General features: G+C 42.2%; 1 protein-coding gene across 3 annotated transcripts in view; it reads right to left on the bottom strand.

Annotated features, from left to right (window-relative positions):
• The window catches only part of Flt1 (fms related tyrosine kinase 1), a 170,510-nt gene that overhangs the window by 119,035 nt on the left and 35,612 nt on the right, over positions 1-15,863 (bottom strand). For all 3 annotated transcript variants that reach the window (XM_029559611.1, XM_008825054.2, XM_008825055.3), the window contains 3 exons: positions 2,269-2,393; positions 426-588; positions 196-332 (listed from right to left, as the gene is read on the bottom strand). In XM_029559611.1, the coding sequence (XP_029415471.1) occupies positions 196-332; positions 426-588; positions 2,269-2,393 (425 nt within the window). The remainder of the gene's footprint in view (positions 1-195; positions 333-425; positions 589-2,268; positions 2,394-15,863) is intronic.

Genomic DNA, 15,863 nt, shown 5'->3' with positions numbered 1-15,863 from the left:
AAAAGCCAGGATCTGCACAGAGCACATTCATGGAATGTCAGGCCAGGGAGGCACCACTCAAACTAGAAGCTTCCGTGTCCAGTCACACTGCCCTGGAAGCAGAATTTTCTGATTTTTCCCACCTCAAAAACCCAATGGAGTTTCACTTGCTAAAAGCAAAGAGTACCCTGCAGAAGTAGACAAGCGGCCACTCACCTTACCAGGATAATCCCAGTTCATCTGCACCCTCGTGTTCAGGGCAGTGGTGACGGTGCAGTTGAGGACAAGAGTGCGACCACGGAACAACCTCACAGGGTTTGGAGAGCTTATTTGGACATCTAGGATTGTGTTGGCTGCAAGCACAAGAGAAAAATAATCAAGACCTTGGCTGGCAGACGGAGCACAGAGCAGCTGCCTCACATTCAGGCCTTTAGAGCAGCACTTACCTTGCCGATGAGTCAAGTAATTCGTCTGGTACACGTGCCCATTGACTGTTGCTTCACAGCTCAGCAGCCCTATTTCTTTGTATGTTGCATTTGATATTATAAAGCCCTTCCTACTGTCCCAAATTATCCTTTCTCCATCAGGGATCACAGTATCAAATGGAAACTGAAAAGGAAGAAACATATTTTAACATCGTGCCATGCCAAGTCTGCTCCTCCAGTCATTAGTGAATGGAGGAACATTTCCTCTAAAATGAAAATAGGACCAGTCAAAACTCCAGTTTTCTGTGATTATTTAGTTTTCTTTGCATAGAGGCAAAATATATTTATACTGTGATAAGTTATGGTGATTTTGGTGACTTATAACCAGCCTTGGCCACAAGCTATACCCATCTATGACAGACAGAGCTGTCAGACTTGGGGTGGGACTTGTCACAGCAGAGTGACCTGGTGCTCAATAGAGGGAAACAATCGGCACTTTTCCCACTGGAGCTGCAGGATTATCCTCATGTGTCAACAGCTAGAACTTTCAGTAAGCTTCAATTTTATGCTCACATTTTGCATGGCTTACCAAAAAGGTGGCTGTCTAAACAAGCCCAGCAGAAACCTCATCTCTCCTACCATGGTACTCAGAATTGCCATCTGCTGTGCCACCAGGCATCGGTTCTGCTTCCAGAAGGGAAACCAGAAGCTACTGTGTCTGAGCAACTCTGGTTTTCCTCTTAACAAACTAAATCGTTCAAGGAGGCAAAGAGGAGTGGAAACACTGAATGGGAAGTCATGGCTTCAGCTCTATGGCCCAGTGTGGCCAGGAGTCCTCAGCACCCTGGGAACCTCAATATTTTCTTGAGCAGTTGAGTGCAACTCCTCAGTGTTTCCAGCTGACACCCAGTGGTTTTATACTTTCTGGTGACAGGACACAGATGTGATGGAGGCCAAAGCCTGTCCTTGATGGATAATATTAAGGGCTTAAGTCAGCCTAGCAACACAGCAGAGTAAAAGCAAGGAAAGCAGTTGGGGACACCTCTGCATACTTGAGAGCTCAGGGCCAACAGGTAACTCTGTGGATCACAACGGAAACTTTCCAGCTTCCCCACTCCCCACCACCAAATGCTTGTTGGATACCTGCTGGGTGGACTGCAGTAGGGGCTGCCTTGGGGGCTTGTCTCCATGCTCTAAGCTTCCCTACGGGGAAGTTTTTAAACAGCTCTTAGTATTGATACACTCCTGACTCTTGCTGTGGATGAATTTGCTGAAATTTCACATTTTAGTTTTGTTTTTTGCATTTTACCTTAAATCTCTTTCATTTTCCACACATACAACTTATACTATGAAGAGAGGTCTGGTGGATGGATTTCTTTTTCCCCTTTGCCCTAAGAGCTAAGCTTGGGAAGCACACAGGAAATAAGCCTTTGTCATGAGGACCTGCACCCTCAGACCAAAGGCTGGCTTCTTCTGTGTGAACTAGAGTCCTGCTGTCAACCCCAGCTTCAGCAGTGGATGCCCCACCCAGCCACCAGCTTATCTGCAAGAACTATATGACTGGCTTACTCACTTTTTCAGGCGTTGGGATTTGTGACAATATATCAAAACTGTATTTGATTTTAGTTCTTTCATTATTCATATAGATTTATGCTTGAGACATTATCATTTTACTCTATTTAAATACATGTTGAATGCAACTTCTAGCAGTCTTACTTAGCAGGAAAAGGATGTTACAGATAATAAGTCTACTGAGAAGCCCAAATGTCCGTAGAAAGTTATTCCAGAGACACAACAATGATTTAAACGTCTTCACATTCATTTGCAGTTAAAACACTGTGGGAGTACTGTTGCTCAGTTTTACCTTTTTCAGAGTGACCGTGATGTTGGGTGAGGTGACCCGGCAGGGAATGACAAGCTCCCTTCCTTCCGTCATATACACAACCTTAGGTATGTCATTGTACATCTCTATGAAAGGTCTACCTGCATCTGAGTGGGGAAAAACAAACAAAAAAAGTATATAAGTAATTGAAATATAAGCATGTAGACACTGTAGTGGCGGGGGCAGGGAGCGGGTTAGTTGGGACACTGCTGTAGTCGCCTGGGCCCCTATTCTTCCGGTAATTCACGCATTCACATGCTTTGTCTGTCAATCTGGTCTTCTATGTTTCTGTCCAGAAAAGAGAACACTGCTCCAACAAAACCCAGTTTCTTATTCAGTTCTTGGCCTTCAGGTGGCTTCCCTATCACCCTAATAATATGCAATTGAGATACAGGGACTACCAGGGGCAAGTGCTTCAGAAGTGTGAAGAGAGAGAGAAAGGAGACTACTATTCTGCATAGATATCTTAACTATGCTAAGTGCGTCAGGAAGTGCCCTCCAGAGCCTTTGTGGGAAAGCACAGGTGCAGTGAAGAAAACTTCTGAGGAAAGTTTAGGATGAGAGGGGAGCAGCAGGCCAGAGGGAATTATCATTTGAATGGCAGAGGCACCACTTTAAGGCTTTCTAGACCTTGCCTGGTAGACTAGGAATGAATGAGCGTGAGGCCGGAAGTGCCTGCATTTCATATGCAGTTGGGTCTGTTTCTTCCTCATGCAAGGCTTAACCATCTGAATGAGCACGTGCCTGCAAAGGGTCTGGAATAGACTTTACATAATTGCCAAAATATCTCCTTTGAAAATGTGGCTTTGCCATCTCAGAGGAAAGGAGGATGCTAACCGCCCAGTTCAACTTCCCTGTAATTTCTCCCAGCAACCAGAATGGGTATCAGATTGTTCTAGAAACATTTTCACTGTTCACCCTTCCCATGTCTTCAGGAATCCGCTGACATCCTTAGCATGATCTCCTCAGGAGAGTTTGTGTTCTCTTTGGCACCAGCCTTAAGGGGCCAGAAGTCCTCTTTGAACTCTCATTGTCTGGATCAGAAAGAGCCAAGGAAGCCCCAGATCTGCTAGCTCCTCTCTCAAACCTGGATGCTGATACAGAATGAATTGTGGAGAAACAAGAGCAGTAGGCAGTGGTTGCCTGATACCTACAGTCAGTGACTACACTGACTGTTATGGGAGGGATTCTATGTCTTACCATCACCACCAGAAAAGATATGATGAAGTCCTAAGCCCTCTGTACTTATGAATGGGGCCTGGTTTGGAAAGAGGACCATTGCAGATATAATTGTTTAAGCTAGGAGAGTGGGCCCTTAATCTAATGCAACTGACATCCTAATAAAAAGACTGCTATATGGGGACAAAAGCAGTCACACTGTGACAACTGTAAACCACGGAATGCTGGGAAAGCAGAACAAGTAGTGGTAAGAGCGGAGGAAGGATTCCCAATTGATATCACAGGGGCTGGGCCTGAGAACACCTTAATTCCAGACTTGCAATGGCAGAGGGGAAAAAAACTAGAACCAAGCATTGTGGTACACATCTGTAATCCCAGTGTGTGGGATGAGGAGGCAGGAAGATCAGGGAATTTAAGGCCAGCCTCAGCTACATAGCCAGATACCTTGTCTTAAAAAGAAGAAGAAGTAAAAGGAGAAGGAAGAGGAAGAAAAGGAGGAAGAGGAGGAGGAAGAACAGAAAGAGGAGAGAGAGGGAAGGAGGGAGGAGGAAGGAAGGAAAGAAGGAAGAATGGAGGGAAGGAGAGACAAAGGGAAGGAGGAAGTCAGTTATCTCTGGGTGGAAATTATTTTCTTATTTACCTTCTGTATTTGTTGTTTTTCCCAGAATGATCATGTGTCACTTAATACTATTTTTAATCACTAAAGTTAAAATTCAAATTATGATGCATCACCCATTTTAACCTAAGAAAAACTATATTTTGCATTGATTTACTTTCATTTTGTGTTCTATAATATGGGGCACTGACTCCCAATTAATAAAGCTGAGTGTTTATGAGGAAATTCTCAGTGGATACAGAACGTGTGCAAAGAGGAAAAGTTAACTATATGTCGACAAGGATAGCTTATCAGAGTGAAATCCTCCTGTAGCTATAGCTACTGAGGTTGGCTTTTATCAGGGACCGTGGGGATCTGGCCATTCCTTTCCTTCCTCCTATAAGTCTATATTTTTGTCTCTTTTGTGAGTCCCAAGGTAAGCACAAACACCAGGAAATGGTTTAATTAATTTAACTGAACTGTAAATCCTTCATATTTCATTTACTGTCTTCTCAATCATTTCTAACAAAAGATACCAGCATAAAAGTTTTCTGCAGGAAATAGTAAACGTTGGTGTAATCATCTCTAATGAAATGCCAATTTCAAATGGAAATAGAAAAGGCTAATGTAACATGCATCTGAGTTTTTTCTTCCCTTTTGTTTCTTTGGATCCCCCAAACACTTAACTTTTACCACAGCCATTGTTCTCTACAGGCCAATTTCAACATCAGCAGTGGGCCCACTACAGTTCTATTCAAAGATACTAGAACTTCAATAATTTGTGTCCACTTAAACACAGCAGAAAACACATAATTCGCATGACAGTCAAGAGTAGCATAAATCCACTGTCTCTGCAGATGACCTTATGCCTGTAGGCACACAACGCACCCGGCACATGCACACACATACCGATACTCTCTGGGCTTATTAATAGTGTATTTCCTCTGCAGCCAGCTTCAAGGAAGGGCTGAGAATGAACTTGCCTGACATAATACAAACATTTTCTGTTTTGTAGGACCATGGATACAGGAGAGGTCACAGTTCCATTAATATCGCCAGTAAAACCACTTACTACTCCCATAAGACACATTTATCTTTGTGACAAAATTAAAAATGACCCCAAAGCCCAGCCAACACTGAAGGGTGGTTTCCTGAGATCAAATTGGCTGGTTGTTGAAAGAGTGAGGAAGAGCTAGCTGTTCCAAAGACTGCTGGTGTATGGGCCACTCACACACAGTCACCAGGGTCTCATGACAACATACCACTAGGTGACCGTTATGCTGGTCTCACCTCTCTGAACTCTTAGAGTTCAAACCAGTGGCAGAAACCTGGCAGACAATGAGGTAGTCCCACCCAGTGGGGCTGTCTGGGCTGTCACCCTTCAGTACAAGTGTGTTTGGACACAGGCAAAGATCAAACAGGGACCCTTGCTCAGAATGGAATTACGTCTATTTTTAATGGGTGTTTTTTCCTTTTGAGATCTGTAATCATGTTGGTACATTAAGACACACAATGCAGACAATGCCATTAGCATTGACTCCAGGTCTGACTCGCACTATCTGGGAGTTCTGTGGAGTTTACAGCGAGTGAATGATACCCCAGAATTAAAAAAGCTTTTTTGACTTGAAAGGGATTTCAAAAGCAAACATATTGTTTTCTAGCACACATACATTTCAGAGATGCTTATAAATTTTTTCCTGATTTTCTTCCCCTGAATTTTTATTTTCCACCAGGACCTGGTCATGAGGACTCCTAGGTTTTATAAAGGAGGATGCAGTGTCCACTGGTTGAAGAAGTCAAAAGGATGGAAGCTCAAAAAGACTTCTCCATCCAGGTTTCCACATCTGAGTTTCCACATCATTCGGGTCTTCATGTTGTGGGTTGTAGATAATATTCAAGGATGGTTTACTGATGGTGAAATATATTTTTTGAAATATAAGCAAGAAAAAGAAAAGAGGCAAATTCTTACACTTTCTATCAAAGTGTTTGCCAGTTCAAAACAGCTTTTGAGCAATCATAAGAAAGCTGGAGTGCCTGTAACATCAGACAAAATAGACTTTTTAAAAAGATTATTTTTATTTGTGTGTGTGTGTGTGGTGTGTGTGTGTGTATGTGTGCCACATATGTGCAAGTGCCACAGAAGCCAGAAAAGGGTGCTGGATCATTGGATCTCCTGAGGTTGGAGTTACAGATGATTGTTACAGGTGAGTCTTCTGACATGGGTGCTGGAAGTCAAGCTCTTCCAGTCCTTTGAGAGAGCAAGAAGCTCTCTTAACTGCTGAACCGTCTTTGCAGCCCCCAAATAGACTTTAAAACAATAAATGTAAGTAGCAATAAAGAGGAACATTTAATAATAGTAAGAATGTATCTATCAGGAAGACATAAGTACAAACAATTATAGACATGTGTGCACCTAACAGCAGAACAGCAAAACACAAGAAGCAAAACTTGACAGAATTGGAGGAAGAAATAGAGCAAACAACCATAGATAAAGATTTCAGCATCCTACTTGCAATGATGGACAGACCAAAAACAAAGAAAACATTTGAACAACACTGCTAACCAACTCTCCCTAACGCATCTACAGAACACTCTACTCGTCCAAGCAGAACACACATTTTTCTGAAGTGCACACAGAAGATTTCAAAGATAGAACATATGTTAGGCCATAAAACAAACCTCAACAAATTTAAAAGAACAGAAATAATGCAGAGTATGTTATTTCACTATAGTGGATCAAAATTAGAAATCAGTAACAGAAATTTGGGAAACTAAAAAAAAAACAAAAAACCTAGAAATGAAATGGAAATGGCATCTCCTTGAATAACAAGTTGGTGAAAGAACACAAAGCAAAAATTAGAAAATGTTTTGAAACAAAGGAACATGAAAGCAGATGCAGTGAAACTTTGGGGTGGAGCCAAAGAGCCGTGGGAAGGAGAGTGACAGCTACACATTTCTGCACCGGAGAGTAGTTCCAAACCTATAACCCAAACTCCCACCTTCAGCCACTGGGAAAAGAGCAGCAAGCTGGAGCTGAAGCAAGGATAAGGGAGGATCTGTAATGGAAGCAGAAACTAACAAAAGAGACGGAAAAGCAGCAGAGAAACCCAATAGCCCACATTGACTGATTCTTAAAAGATATACACGAGCGACAAGCCAAGGGAAAACAGACTCAAACTACTAGATCAGCAGTGAGACTGTGACATCAGCACCAACATCACCAAAGGGAAAGGACACCATCAAATAGCAGTAACTAGATCACAGATGAAATGGACAGATTCCCAGAAAGATACTAACTACTAGAACGTGCAAGAAACAGAGGGCCCAAAAGACCTACAAAAAGAGACAGAATCAGTAATTACAAAACAAAACAAGCCTGTCCAAAGGAAAAGCCAAGGTCCAGATGACAAATGAATTCTACAAAACTTACAAATCCTTTATAAGCTTTTATAAAAAACAGAGGAGCAAAGAAAAGTTCTGAATTCATTCTGTGAGGCCAGTGTTATTATGATGCCCAACTGACAACTTCACAGGAAAACTACGGAATGAATATGGATGTAAAACCCAAACAAACTTCAACAGAACAGTAGCCAGTCAAAGCCTACATGTAAGAAGCATTATGAACACCGAATCTTACATGCATGTGCTCCAGGAAGGCAAACAACAGGAGAAAAGACTGATAAACTGCTGCCCTACACCAAAATTGGAAACTTGTGCTTCAAAGAAGACTATCCAGAAAGTGAAAGGAGAACCCAAAGAAGGAGTGAAAATACTTAGAAATCAAACGTCTGCTAAGGTGTTTGTATCTATACTCTGCAAAATATACTTACATTTCCCAAACACATTTTAAATAGTTACATGATATTTATATATTTAGAATACATAAAACTTACAAATATTATATAACATACAAAACATCTGTCACATAACTATATAAAGTAATAATAAATTCTAGACCTTTTACAACTCAATAATAAAGACAAATAACTCAAGTTAACAATGCAAAAGGGCAGGGCTGGAGAGATGGCTCAGAGCTTAAGAGCACGTGCTGCCCTTCCAGGGGACTGGAGTCCAGTTCTCAGCACCCACATCAAGCAGCCCACAACCCAACTTTAACTCCAGCTCCAGAGGATCCAAAGTCCTCTTCTGACCTCTACAAGAACCAGCACACATATCCGCATACAGACATAGCCATATAAATAAAAATGATTATAAAAATCAATCTTAAAAGGGATTTGCACAGCTATCTCTGCACAGATGATATACAAAGTTCAAGTACATGAAAAGATGTTCAACGTCACTAGCCATCTATAGCCATCTACAGTATGCAAAATATACTTACATTTCCCAAATACATTTTAAATAGTTAAATGATACTTATATATTTAGAATACATAAAACATAAATATTATATAAAATACACAAAACATTTGTCACACAATTATGTAAAGTAATAATAAATTCAAGAAATTCAATTGAAATCCTAATCAAGTAATTCAAGTAATAATAAATTCAATAAATTCAACTGAAATCACAAGATGCCACTTCACACACAATAACATGTTGGCAAGGCTGTGGAAAGACTGCAACCCTCATCCACTGATGATAGGAATGTAAAATGATACAGCCACATGAGAAAATGAGCAGTCACTTCTTTAAAAGGTTAAACACAGAACTGCCTTATGACCCAGCAATTCTACTCCCTGTAGGTATACACTCAAGACAATGATAATTTACATCCATGCAAAGATTTATAAACAATGTATATTGAAGTATTTTTCAAAATAGCCAGAAAGCAGGAAATTCAAATACCTATCCGCTAATAAACGGACAGTTGGGGTGCGGTGTATCTACATGGTGGAGCCCCCATTCATTTAGCTGGAGAAAGAAATGAAGAGTCCATACAAGATGCAAACTGGATGGCCCCAGTAACATCAGGCTAAGCAAAAGAAGCCAGCTACTTCTACTGTATTCATATGAAATGTCCAGAAGAGGGGCTGGAGAAATAGCTCAGTGGTTAAGAGCACTGACTGCTCTTGCAGAAGATCTAGGTTCGATTCCCAGCACCCACATGGCGGCTATGAACTGTCCTTAAGTCCAGTTTCAAGGGACTCTGACACTCTCTTCTGCCCTCCGCGGCACTGAACGACATGGATGCACCAGAAGAGGCAAATTTGTAGAGACAGAAAATAGATCACTGGTTGCTTAGAGCTGGAGAGTTATGCCTAGGAGGTATGGAGTGATAGATACAGGGTCCCAGGTTTCCTATTGAGATAAATGTTCTGAAACTTGAATAGGACTCAGCATGTACAGCAGAGTGCATAGGGTTTTGTTGGGGGGATGGGGGAAGGCATGGATTGGGGAGGAGGTCTGGATTTGAGTGGGAAATGTATGAAATTTTAAAAGCTCAACAAAAAAAATGTTCTGAAACTGTGTGATGGTTGTAGATATCTGTTGATATGCTGAAGCCCACTGAATTTTAAATGTGTAAACTGTATAGTATGTGGATTATATCACAGTATACCTTATCTTGAAAGAAAATAGAGTTTTGGAAGTTCTTAGAAATAGCAGCCCAGTGTTTTCTGAGCTGGAATGATTCCTGCTCACCCAAAAGTCCTTTGCAGCCTTTCTCTCCAACTCCAATTCACATCCTCCCTGGGTCACTCACAAAAAAATGGGATACTGCCCTGTGCCAAAGTCATCATGGCTATAAATGTACCCTTCAGTCTCCCAGGTTAGTGAGGCATTTAGTGAAACCATTCTGTCTTCATTTGGATGGAAGAGGCTTGCCTGCTGTGTGGTACAGTTCCAATATGCATGCCAGTGGCTCCTAGCCAATTATCCTGGTTACCCAGGGGATCTTGAACACCTTGGCTATAAGTACCAGCTGAAAACCTAACAACTGTCACCACTACTGGTGGATCAGCATCCAGGTTCAAAAGGGATGAAAAAAATGTCACTGAGGCCAGCCTAGTGTCTTAGTTGCTTTTCTTGTTGCTATGACAAACAGAAACAACTTAAGGGAAGAAGGATTCACAGTGGGCAGACATGGTGGCTAGAGTGGGTCAGTCCATGGCTGTGGGAGCTTATAGTCACAGCTTCTCACTTGGTATCGACCATAAGCAGAGACCCGGGGGTGGGGCTGGGCCATAATCCTCAAGGCTTGTTCCCACTGGCCTATATCCACCAGCTAGGCCTCATGTCCTAAAGGTTCTACAATCTCCCCAAACAACACCACGAGCTAGAGACCAGGTATTCAAACACATGAGCCTATGGGAGACATTTCACATTCAAACCATAACTTAGCAATACCATTTGCCAGTTTCTGCCACAGAGATAGACACTGCTGCCTTATACAAAACATTTCTGTTAGAGCAAGGGAGTACATCTTTCTGAAAAAGCTCTTTTCTTACCATCTGCCTTTCTTCAGAACAAAAGTGTGGTTGGGACTTGTCTTTTAACATCTTATCGCTTCACTTACAACAGTACACTGAATAGCAGCAGAAGAGAAAGGAGCCAGAGTTAGACAGGAAGAGACTGGGCAACGGCTCAGCTTCACCCTCCTCTCGCTCTTCGAGCAGCAGGGGTCCTGGACACTCAGTCATCCCAACCCACTGTCCAGCAGTGGCTGGACACACAACACATGGTCGAAGATGTTTATGGAAAAGACATCAGGTGAGGCAGTTCACAAGGGTGTATGACATGTTAAGCACGGTGCACATGTGCAGTTTGAGGCTCATGGTCCTTAGCAGCTCAACTACACAGGAGAACTGGCACAACACACCTTACATACACTGGATGGCTCAATCTGGTTCCAGGGGACAAGTATTAAATTCTGCCCAGAAGGGAGGTAGAGACATCTATTTTTTAAAATATTTTATTTATTATTTTTATTTTGTGTACAAGTGTATTGCCTGTATATATGTGAGTGCACCCATGTCGTGCAATGCTGCGGAGGTCAGAAGAGGGTTTCGGATTCCTCTGGAACTGGAGTTAAGGACGGTCTGTAGCCGCCATGTGGGTGCTGAGAATTGAACCCGGGTCCTCTGCAAGAGCAGTCAGTGCTCTTAACCACTGAGCCATCTCTCCAGCCCCGAGACTTCTATTTTTTAAATATACAGCTACAATCTAAGTAAATTTGTGGAAGGTATCAGTGAGCATGGAATGATTGACAGATTACTATCAGGGAGGTCAGGCCTTCTGTCTGCCTGGGTACTCACACAAGACAGGTTGGCTAAAAGAGAAAGAGGAAGCAGAGAAGAGGAAAGGAAGGGAAAGGAAACAGAAATGAAGGAGAAAGCAAAGGAAAAGAAGCCGGGAGGGACAGCTGTAACTTCTGCAAGATTTGAGGCACTGCTGGTTTTACTTTTCCTGTTGTGCCTCAGATTCATGAAACTGTAACTTTTCAAGGATGCTTAAGATACCTCAGTGCTGCCTCTCTTGTTATAGACCAGGGAACAAAAACCCCGGGAAGGAGAGACCTCTCACAAGCATAGGGGATAGCAGAGTCCAAACTGAATTCAGGTTTCTGTCTGTCTCTACACCAAAATCTGGCCCTGACACATCTGTGCCACCCAGAGAAAACCATTGCACTTTTCAGTTACCCGCATCCAGTGGGAGAAACAATGGTCCAGAGACAGAGATAACATGGACCCTCCTGACAGACACAGTAAGGTGTAAAAACAGATTGGTGGCTTATGTTTTGAAGTAAGCTCTGGTTACTGGACCATTTCTTAGGGCTTTCTGCTATCAGGTAGGGGGCTCTGTGGGAGACAGTGATAAACACCACGGAAGCAATAGCCAAAACAGTGCCAGCCTGTTTTATGAAGATGGAGGGGGTTAATTCCTCTCAAGTACAGGAGTGTTTGGTCACAGTCTTTTCCAGGTGGGATGCTTGGCCCTCCAGAGAGCAGCCTCAATGTGTACCATCTTACAGTCACATATGGATGAGTTGGGGATCAGGCTCTGCGCAGGTATAGCATGGCTGATCTACTGAAGGGGATCTAGCTGGGGATCGCCTCCTTGTCCAGAACTCAGGGCAGGCTACCTATCTCGTGCTCAGTCTTGCATTTACTTGAAAAGTTCATGTAGGTGCAGCTACTATCTCTCTGAGGCCAGGCATGGAAGGCAGATGAGTGGAGGAACTGGTCCTGAGACAGCGGGCATGGTGCTGTGCCTGAAAAGGGCAGCTCTTGCTCAGAGTAGCCGACTGTTGCCAGGTAAGAATATGGGCCAGTATGGCTGAAGTTTCCAACTTTTAAAGTAAGTAGAAAATCAGATTTTTTTTTAACTCCTCCAATTATTAAGTATTGGCAGCCAAAAATGCTGCGCCTGTCCATCTGGCCTGAATCTGGCCTGCAGTTTCCAGCTTGCTGCCCTGCATTGAACACAAAGATCTGAGGAAGTTGGGATGGAAGCTGAGGCAAAGATGTGTTGGGAAGGCCAGTGGCTTCACAGGAAACCAGATGGGCCCAAAGCTTAATTTGACATGAAATTCAACACATGAAGTATATTTAGAAACTATAAGTAACTGACTTTGATATATTAGAACAGACAGAATAGGGGCTGGAGAGATGTCTCAACAGTTAAGAGCATTGACTGCTCTTGCAGAGGACCCTGGTTCGATTCCTAGCACCCACATGGCGGCTACAAACCATCCTTAACTCCAGGTCCAGGGGAATCCAAAGCCCTCTTCTAACCTCCACAGCATTGCACGACACGGGTACACTCACACACATGCAGGCAGTATCACTCATACACATAAAATAAAAATAAATAAAATATATTTTTTAAAAAGAATAGACAATAGAATTTACAATAGAATTTATCTTGTTGTCTAAGGAGACGGCAACAAATGATAGCAGAACATACCAGAGAAATCTTAGCACTAGAAAGGTTCTGAGTGCCATGTCATCAAACCCCACCACGTGAGCATCTGCCCTGTCCTGAATGCCTGCACAAGTGGGAAACTCCATCTCCCAAGACAGTTCACACCAGTGTGAGAGAGCTCTCGATGTCGGAAAGCATTTCCTCATATCAAGATGAAATCTGCTGTCTTGACTTCATTCATTCTCAATTGTCCTGCCATCTAGGGTTAGAAAGATGAAGCTTAATCTCTTTTTCATGCAAGAAAGGGAGGGTCAACACTCAGGTCCGTGTTTTTCTTGTTTTCCACCTGACCCGCTACTTCTTCCAACATTTCAGTTCCTTCAATTGTTCCTTGCAATGAAAATAATAAAATCATCAAATTACTGGCTGCCTATAACCCTAGGAGGCAAGTGCCGCTGTATAGATGATGAAAGTGAAACCACAGGCATTAAAGAACATGCTTTAGAAAACCTGCTTTCAGTGTTCCCCTTGCAGTGTGCTATAAACAGTAAGATGGTCACCACCTTTATTCTAGATGTCATGTATTTATTAATACAGCCTAAGATTGGATTCATTCTCTTGATGAATGTGGACTCAGTTAAAAGCCTAAGTCCTTCCCAGATGGCTGTCTAAACGACAGCTTCCCCCAACAAAGTAGTAGAACAGTTAGTGGGCTTTGCAAGCCAAACCTTTTATATCTATTCCCATCAATTATCATGTTTCTAATTCCAAGCCAATGCACTAGTCTGTTGGAAATTTTGGACCATGAGTCAAATAGATCAATGGAACAGAACAGAGAAACCAGAAATAGATCCATGTAAATACAGTCAAAGGAACCAAGGCAGTTCACCTGGGTAACTACTGTCTGGAACTCCACTAGCGGGGGATCCAACACCCTCTTCTTGTACTCACACAAACATATACATAAAATAAAAACAAAAAACGAGTGTAGACATGGATCTTATACTTCACAAAAATTAACTCTAAGTGGATCGATCACATGTTTAAATGTAAAATGAAGATTATAGGAGTCCTAGAATATAAATATAGGGGAAAACCTAGTCATACCTTAGGCATGACTTTTTATTCACTATTAGATTTGAATTTATTTGCCATTTCAGTAGTTGGGTGGACAAATAAACAATGGTACTTCTAGGCAATGGAATATTATTTAGTGCTAAAGGAACAAGGGGGCTGGAGAGTTAGCTCAGTTGGTAGAGTGCTGCCTGGCACACAGGAAGGCCTGGGTTTGAACCCCAGCACCACATAAAGCAGGCATTGCCGGTACATATCTGTAATCCTAGGTCATCATCACATAGCAAATTTGAGGCCTGCCTGGGATTCATGAGATCCTGCCTCAAAAAAGAAAAAAAGATGGAGGGAGGGAGGGAGCCAGCCTAATCTACATGATGGTCAGGGCTACACTGTGATAACCTGTCTGAGAGGGAGGGGAGGGAGGAGGGAAGGAAAGGAAGGAAGGGAAGGCAGGTGATAATCAAACCATAAGAAAACATGGAGGCATTTTACAAAACGAAGAAGCCATTCTAAAAAGGTTACTGTATGATACAATGACATGAATTCTGGAAACAGGAAAGCTATGGTCATAGTAAAAAAAATGATGAGCAATTACCCAGGATTGGAGGAAGGGCTGACTGAGCAGAGCACAGAGGGTTTTTAGAGATTCATGCCATCATGTACTGATCTAAATTCATGAATGGACAACATCAAGACGAGCCCTAAGCCAGGCATGGTAGCATAGGCCTGTGCTTGAAGTTTTCATGAGGCAGACAGGAGAGTCACCATAAGTTTAAGGGCAGCCAGATCGACATAGTTAGTTCCAAGCCAGCCTGGGCTGCATAGTAAGATCCCGTCACCCTAATGTAAACTGGTAAACTGCACTTTCAGGAATTATAATGTGTAACTGTAGACTCAATAGCTGTATCACTCTGATGGGGGCTTTAATATTGGGGGAGCATCCATGTGGGGGACAAAAGATACGTGGAAATCTACCCTTTCCTCTCACCTTTGCTGTGAACCTGAAGGTAAGCTATGAGAAAAGTCTTCAAAAAAAAAATCACACAAATATGAATATATGTATAATATCTCTATCCATCTAAAACAAGATAGTGATACTTCAGAGGATTGCTATTAGTTAACATATGCAAGTGCAGAGATTAAGATATCCTTAATAAGAGTCATTATTCTTTCAAGCATTCTGTCCAAAGTTGAAGACCTAGTGAATGTCATAGCAGAGGTTTGAGACCAGTATGAAGTCCAGGTCTTGCTGTTTCAACTCTAGCTTATTAACAGTATTTGATGGAGAAAGGAAGAAGAGTTTACTACTTTAGTAAACCACAGATATTGCATAGCACAGTTAGTCACACAGCTCAGTGTAGCTCAGAACAAAATGTATCAGATGAGGATGACAGGGTATCATCACTATACAGGCTCTAAGGACTGACACAGATCACTGCCCCCTCATCTCTAAACAGGGCAGGCGTTTCATTAGCAGTGCTAAAGTTATGAAATGTCAGAAACCTAAAGTCTTTTTGGCGCAAGAGAATTTCTTCCAAAAGTCCCTTGCTCTTTTTCCTTAAAGGGTTATTTGATGGAGCTACTTTTAATTCTTAAAATTGTAAAGTTTCAACCCACTGTTTTTCACATTTCTTGACTATAGGGGAAAAATGAGAACATATGGCCAATTTTATTGCTCTTGGATTTCAGTGCCATACTGAGATTTCATAACCCAGTCATCAACTTTTCAAAGTCTTAGGTTGTGTCCAAGTGGCTCATTCAAGACTATGTTCATTTTGATTATTTTGAGTATTCATGTAGCTCTACTAAACGCCTGGTGATACATAATTACGCTGTTGCTAGCAAGGTTTAGCAATTTGGTCTAGGGCCGATGTGCCAGGTTTCTCTAATGTGGAGTCTT

This window comes from Nannospalax galili, unplaced genomic scaffold, assembly GCF_000622305.1.
Source record: "Nannospalax galili isolate Female #2095 unplaced genomic scaffold, S.galili_v1.0 scaffold768, whole genome shotgun sequence".
Lineage (NCBI taxonomy): Eukaryota > Metazoa > Chordata > Mammalia > Rodentia > Spalacidae > Nannospalax > Nannospalax galili.
Note: the sequence above shows the minus strand (reverse complement) of the source record. Positions and strands in the feature narration are given on the sequence as shown.